Source organism: Alligator sinensis, unplaced genomic scaffold (genome assembly GCF_000455745.1).
Source record: "Alligator sinensis unplaced genomic scaffold, ASM45574v1 scaffold630_1, whole genome shotgun sequence".
In the NCBI taxonomy this organism is placed as follows: domain Eukaryota; kingdom Metazoa; phylum Chordata; order Crocodylia; family Alligatoridae; genus Alligator; species Alligator sinensis.
This window is the reverse complement of record NW_005842522.1, coordinates 733,784-741,347: the sequence shown is the minus strand read 5'-3', so window position 1 is coordinate 741,347 and position 7,564 is coordinate 733,784. Positions and strand designations below refer to the sequence as shown.

Below are 7,564 nucleotides of genomic sequence, written 5' to 3'. Positions count from 1 at the left end.
CAGGAGGTTGATCCTTAGCCTGACGAAGGGTTTTTGAACCCAAAAGCTTGCTTAATAATTGTTTTCCAACTATTTAAGTTGGTCTAATAAAAGATATCAGATTCACCCAAAGAACCTTGTCTGCCTATGTCCTTAGACCAACATGGCTACAACCTACACCCCAATCTAATTTATAACACTTCACAGAAAACATTGCGAGTTAGACTGGCCCTACTGACTCAACAGACATTCGTTGTTGGATCAGGAAGGTGTGCAATCCAGCTCCCCTTTGGAGCTGATCAGGGGAGAGAGGCTGTGAGTCTGCAGCATCTGTCCCTTAGCTCTGCACCCTCTCCAAACTCCAGTGCTCTTAAGATTGGGGGGAGGGGGAGTGAGTTCAGTTTGGGGTTTCCCCAGCTGTGCTGAAGTGGGGCAGGGGGTGAATTGGAGCCCCTTACCATCCAGTGCTGGCTGGGCAACCCCCAGACCAAAATCACTCCCCTCCTTTCCCCCCTTCCCATTGTGAAGACAACATGTGGAGCAGAGCTCAGCTGTGTCAGCCAAGCCTTGCTCCCAACTGCACTGACAGACATTAATGAAGGGGCTTTGCTTTAGAGCAGCTTCACCTGAACCCTTATATAATGTCACCTGATCAGGCATTTTTAAAGTGCTGTGCAGCTGTGCACTTCTGTCAGTGCATGTCTATAGAAGTTTTCAGTAGATGATTGCACGGCAAACTGTTACGTCTGTCAGCACCATAGGTCTTCTCCCTGCTTGCTTCCTCATCCCCCTGCAGACTTCCTTTTAATTAGCCTTTCAGCAGTCTCCTGGTTCCCTCTTGGTCACATACCTCTGCACTTAGTCCTTCTGGATAACTACACATTTCCCCAAATTCCCAGGACCACAATGGCTAGTAAAAGACATAGTGAATTAGGCATGTTCTCTGTTATACCCTGATTTATTGTAGCTTCCAGAAAGTATTTCCTTTTAGATAGTGACTTTTAAAGTAGGGTGGATCTAGTAGCTAAAATATTAATATTTTTCTTATAAGGAAATGCATTCCCAAAACCTTTGAAACAGAATCTCTTCACAGAGAGATCAATTCATTGTTGTCTTGTCACTTGTATATTTAATCCTGTTCAAAATATTTTTGTTTGATAGATTTCTATGTTCCCCTCCCCAAAAAAGCTCGTGGTCGCTTACCCTTTACACATTACATTTATTGTGCAATTAACAAGGTAATTGTGCAGTAAATTTAAACTGGCTACATGTGCAAATTAACTGTAGTGCCTTAAAAAGGTCTAACCAGATATAAAGTTATTGTTCAAAAATGTGTAGCTGGTGTAGCTCTATAGATGGTTTCTCTCCAGCTTTAATTTGCCCGTATAGGCAGTCTATGGCTGGGAGACAGTAACTGCTATGATCTCCCAGCCATTGTGATCTCCTGGCCATGGGATGCTCCATGCACCCCCATGGCTGGGAGACTTATTGCTGGTGTAGGGGGAGCCTGATCTTGGGCTCCCTCTGAATCAGCAAGAAGCAGGCACCTCCCTTTGCTGAGGGAGCTTTTGGTCCCAGCTGTGCCACACTGGCACTTGGGACCCAGAGTTCTGCAACAGCGCCCTACATGTGCAGCGAAGAGCAAGAGCCCTATCAGTTGCAGGGCTCTTGTTCCCAGTTGAACCACACGGGCAGCCAGGACCAAGTCCAGTCAGCTTTGGACCTCTTAGCCCATGCAGACGTGGGGTGCTGCTGCAAACCTTGGGTCCCGGCAGCCTGTGTGGCACAGCTGGGACTGAGATCCCTGCCACCAAAGAGGGCTTCTAGCCATGGGAGCCTGCTTCTTGCCCAGGATTGGCTCCTGCTACACCAGCAATAAAGCACAATTGGATTTAATGAACGATCCCATAATTGTGCCTTCTGCCATACATGTGTGGTATGGCAGGAGATGTGATTGTCTGGATCATGCATTCAATCCAATCACACCTTTACCAGCACATGTTGGGGGAGCCTAACAGTAAAAACTAAAACTAATAAAATAAAACACAATAATAAAATAGTTCCCTAAAGAGTACCCAAGCTTAAACCCACCTGCTAAAAGATGGCCAGGCTTGGGCACTTTTGGGTCTCAAGGGGAAGGGAGTTCCAGATTTAAAAACAATATCAGATCAGAATTGAGGTATTGTACACACATTTGTCATTCATTTCATACTGATATCAGTTGGTCACAGTGTATTTAATCTCAATGCATGGGTTACTTGGGGTTTATCTTGTTTTGTTATTCAAACATCAATAGTAAAAGGTAAGTCTTAGCTTAAGCTATATTCTACTCCTCAGGTCAGCTGTTTCTAGAGTTTCCTTAGAGAGGCTGCTCTTTTCTTGATTTCAAGAACTTTCCAAACCGCAAAACCAGTTTGACATCTCTTCTTTGTAGTGTGGTAAAGGTTCTTCAACTGCTAGAAAAAGTCAGCATTTTGGCAGGTTTCTAATACTTGCTAAGAATGTGAGTTGACAACAAGAATTCTAACATCACCGTTTTATACCCTTTATTAGTAACTGTATTATCTAGCATGACTGAAAACTAGGATTGATTTGGGCTTTTTGATGGGTAGGGATATAAATTTCATCTTGGTAACTTTACACATCAAGTTAATTATCTGTTTCCAAAATTACCTAAATGAAAAACAGGTAGAAAAATCAGAACACTCATCTTTCATGTTTTTTTTCATAGGATTTAATTTGAGACTAAACTTCTGTATCATGGCGAAGGAAGAACTATATATCTCTGCTGTTGGAGTTATAGTCCTCTTATTTATGAGTAAAATAAAACTTATTTCTATTGTTTAAATTCAGGTGGATACAATTCGCCAGCGTCATGGGGAAGCTTGCCGTATGCCAATACCTCATCATTTCTTCCTTAGTCTAAAGAGCTTCACCTATAATACGATTGGAGAGGACACAGATGTCTTCTTTTCTTTGTATGATGTTCGAGAGGGGAAGCAAATCAGGTAGGGGAATGTCAACTAATTTATATTCTTTTCAGCACATGTAGACAAATACTTAATTCAGTGTAAACAAAGGGCGCTTATAGACATGCTCTGGGATTCAGGGAGAGGGTGGGGGATGGGCACTTTAATTAGCGAGCTGTGCTAATCAAAAGTGCCTGAGCATCATGTGTATCAGCATCCCTGTGCTGACAAATGGCAGCAGGGCGCTATGAAGTAAAGCTCATTTGACAAGATTTAGTTCAGAGCGCCCTGCTGCCATTTTTCAGTGCAGGGACACTGATACACGTGATGCTGGAGGCTGCTGGAGCGCATTCATTTCTGCACTCCAGCAGACTCGTTTAATTGAGTCTGCTCTGACATGCTGGATTTACAGCATGTCGAAACAGCCTCCCTGCATGTGTGTAAGTGCCCGAAGGTTGGAGAAAAATCTCTGAACCGTCCTTTTAACGTGGATGAGAAGAGATTGTCAGTTTTGTGATATATATACTAGAGTATGAAAATATGGTATTTTTTGTGTAAAGTTTAGTGGAAGTGAAGGAGTTAGTTTGAATAACAAGCTTAAGGAGGGATGTAACGGGGGGGCCTGCTCAGGGTCCGTCTACTGGTGTAGATGTCCACTGCCACCCGCTCAAAGGAAACCTCTATCAAAGGCATCGGAATTAAAGGAGCTTTTGGAGGATGCCTTGGGTTCACTTTTTGGCACACGGGACATGAAGTGCAATACCTCGCCACTTCCCGCAACAGTCCTGGCCAAAAAAATCTTGCCCAAATGCGGGCTTCTGTTTTGTCCCTGCCCAAATGTCCACCCATAGGGAGCTCATGAGCCACCTTCAGTAGAGCCCGTCGATATTGCCGAGGTACCAGCAACTGTACGACCTCCCCTCCTTCAGGCTTCCCTTGCTCAATTCGGTACAGGAGGTCATTTCTTACCTCGAACCTCAGTGTTGTCTTCATCAGCTCTGGTCATAATACCTCGCCGTTTCGTTGAGCCAGGTGTTCCTGCAAAGCATACCAAAAATCTGCCTCCCGACTCTGCTCCAACTGGAAATGTTCTTCCTCCCACAAATGTGCGGCATCCACCTCTTGTTCGGCCTCTTCGGCAGGAGGCTGTTCGGTTTCACCTGCGAATCCCTCAGCCCTCAGATCTTCTTCCCATCTAGCCTCAGGCTTTCTAATCTCCCAGGGCCTCCAACAGCAACTTTTTCTCATCTCAGTCTCCTCCTTTCGCCTCACACTGGCTATCTCTGTCAATAACTCTGGCCAGTCACAGCCCAGTACTACTGGGTAGGGTAAGCGCTCAGTGACCCCAGCTAGCATCTGGCAGGTCCTATCACCTACTTGCAGGATGACCCCCACTCTATCGACTTCGATGGAATCCCTGCACCAGCATTGCACAATTACGTAGTCCACTACTTCCCTCTCTCTTGCCGGTAACACATCGCTCCGCACCGTGGTCTTCAATGAGTCTGAGTCCAGCATAGCCCATACCCTTTTTTCCCTCCATTGTCACTTCCAGCATCAATGTGGGTGGTTCGTCTTCCACCTCAGAGTCAACTCTCGCCCCATTGCCACACATCCCTACCTGGGTCATTGATCGCGGGTGGATGCTACTGGTCATTTTGACTAACAGTGCCTATTGTCTTGCGGCTTGATTCTGTAGGCCTTGTATTATTTGGTGTAGCCGCTCCAAGACTTGCTGCTGTGGCTCTGGGTCCAGGGCTAGCGTGCCCTCATTTTCCTGGTTTCTTTATGGACCCAAGGGTTCTTTCCCTCATATGGGTGAACCAACATCCTATGATGCATATTGCCGTATGAAAAGTTCCCGGCCAATACACCATTGTAATGGGGGGTGGGGCCTGCTCGGGGTCAGTCTACTGGTGGCCCCACCCACCTGTTATGGGCCAACCACCTGCCTTCTCACCTGCCATGCCTTGTTGTTAATTAATTGTTGTTAATTAAGTGGGAGGCTGCCCATTATATGCCCCCATGCCAGGGGGCACTATCTGCAGCTCCATTCCTCCCCTATACCGCAGCCCAAGCCTCGCAGATGGTATTTGTTAATTCTCTTTATGTTGGGGTCTTGGCCACTGTGGGCCTACCCCTTCTCTCTCTAGCTAGGCCTGTCAGTCAAAAAACCCCACTAATCAGGGTTTGACTCACAGGCTCTAGCTCTCAAAAAAAAACCTCACTCAGATTCCTGTGCCCTCTGTGGTGCTGGGGTCAGCTCAACCCCGAATACTGCACCCTCTCTGGTGCTGGGGTCAGCTTACCCACAAATAATGCACCCTCTCTGGCGTTAGGGTCAACTCAACCCTGAATATTGCACCCTCTCTGGCGCTGGGGTCCCCACACTGCAGTGGGCCCCCACTGAGGCCTCCTTCTTTCCCAAATAGCTTCACCCAAACCACCGGTTTTAACATTCAACACAAAACATAGACTTCTAAAGGCCATATAATGGAAAAATAATAATACAGAAACAAGAGAGGCAACAAGCCTGCTTACTTTAGATGATCGTGAGGATGGCTCACAGCATGGCGTAGTCTTCCAACAGAGACTGTGACCGCGGCATCATGGTCATTTCGAGTCCCCCTCCCTGCTGCCCCTCTGACCTTGTCCACTTGCCATTTGTAAGATCCTGGCCTTCCTCTTCCTGTCGCCTGACCACATGGCAGGGCTTGAGCCTTAAACTGTACTTGACCGGCTGTCCGTGACTGGAAGGTTCTGCATTTAAAGGGATCACCCTGGCTCCTAGTAACAGGGCTAGGGTTCCCTGTTACAAGGGATTGTTCAAATTTCCAACTAAGCATGTACACCTAAGGCTGAGCCTTAAACAGATAAGCCAATGTAATCCAAACCTTTCGCTGAGTGAAATCTGCTACTGAATAATGAATGAATAATGTTGGTTTGTCCTACATTATGAAAGCTTTGTAAAGAGCACAGACATCAGTATCAGTTTAGTTGTTTGGCGGTGACTCTTAAATTCTCCTTTGTGGTATAAGAAGGATCGTGAAGGATACTGGAGAAGCACTTGAATTAAAAAAATCCTGTTTTCCTCATTCTCTGTGTCATTATAAATGGATAGATACAAGTATCTGTCCTTCCCTCCAGTTTGACTACCATGCAGTACTATATGGTTGACAGAGCCAGTACATGGCTCAGTGTGGTATAAAATAAGTCATATTTTCCCTTATCAAATGTATTTTTTCACAGTACCATGTTGTTAAGAAAGTTACCATATCTCTGTGGTAGAGTCAGTATAAGCATATTGTTGTCATCAAATTTGTTATCAAGAAACTGAGGAATTGTGTACATATCTAGTTCCACTATGAGTCCTTGAGTCTTAACTCTTACTATGTCATCTTTTTCCTGCACAAAAAAAAAGCAAGTGATGAGGCAGGTAAGGGAGAAAATTCATGTATTAGTGTAGTGACTCAGATAAGTTTTATAATTAAACAGACTTGTCTGCCTCCAATTCACTATCTTCAAGAGCATTTTGAAGAATGTAAAGATATTCAGACTCAGGTTTTTGAATCCCACTACTTATAATGGAACAAGTTAATTGAGTACACGTTTCCCTCGCTTTATGCGGGTTTTGTATGTGCGAATTCGCTCTTATGCGATGACCTTTTTTATACCAAAGATGTGTTATATGCAAGGTAAATTCACTCTTATGCGATCGGTGTGGTAGAAGCCTGCAGTCAGCTGTTTTGTGCGGTGCATTGTGGGAGTGATGCACACCAAGCTATTGTCTCCTGTGTGGATGTGTGCGTCTCACTTGATGTCTGTGACACATGTTTCTGTAGTTGCCATCCCCATTATGGTAACATTCACCACCACCCTATGCTTGTGTGTACTGTCTGCTGTTTGTGAGTACCAAAATTGTCATGTAAAAGTGGTAGAAATGGGTCTGGGGCTCAGTACAGTTGAGGTCTTGGAACATATCCCTATTTGTTACAATGTAAAGTGGGTTCCCTTTGTGTGAGTTCGAGTTATGCACCATTTTCCAGGAATGCATGTGCAGTATAAAGCAAGGGAAATCTGTATGGTGAGAGGGCTCAAAATGTAGTCTTTCATAGGAGGATGAACAAAAAAAAGCAGTCAGCCAAAAATTAGAGCATAAGAATGGCAAATCTAAATACTAAAAAAACCTATATTCAATTCATATAACAGTGAGGTATTAGAAATTGCTTAGTTCAAGAGAAGCAGTTGGATGAAGCAAATGAGCAGCTACATATAAGCCTCTGCAAACCTCAGAATAAGTTTAAAAGGAGAAAAGCTGTCACAAGGTCCAATTCAACAGAGCACTGAAGTGTGTGTTTAAGTCCCTGTCATGTTAATGCAGCTTCATTTTAAGTGCTTTTTTGGATAGGGATAACAGTACAAAAAAGGAATGACAATGACTTGGAATGTAACTTTGGCTCCTTTTCCTTGAATCAAAAATGGTTTGATTGCTGGTGTAGATGAGACTAATAACTTTCAGTATGGTTACAAAGCCCCTGCCTGAGACTTTGTATTGATCTGAATTAAATTTTGTTCTGAGAACAATTTTATCCCACCTTCACTAGCAAAGAAACCAT

At 44.4% G+C, this 7,564-nt stretch overlaps 1 protein-coding gene across 1 annotated transcript in view; it reads left to right on the top strand.

The window, feature by feature from the left end:
* The window catches only part of DOCK3 (dedicator of cytokinesis 3), a 590,333-nt gene that overhangs the window by 286,933 nt on the left and 295,836 nt on the right, over positions 1 to 7,564 (top strand). The window contains exon 9 of the mRNA XM_025213329.1: positions 2,833 to 2,987. Within this exon, the coding sequence (XP_025069114.1) occupies positions 2,833 to 2,987 (155 nt within the window). The remainder of the gene's footprint in view (positions 1 to 2,832; positions 2,988 to 7,564) is intronic.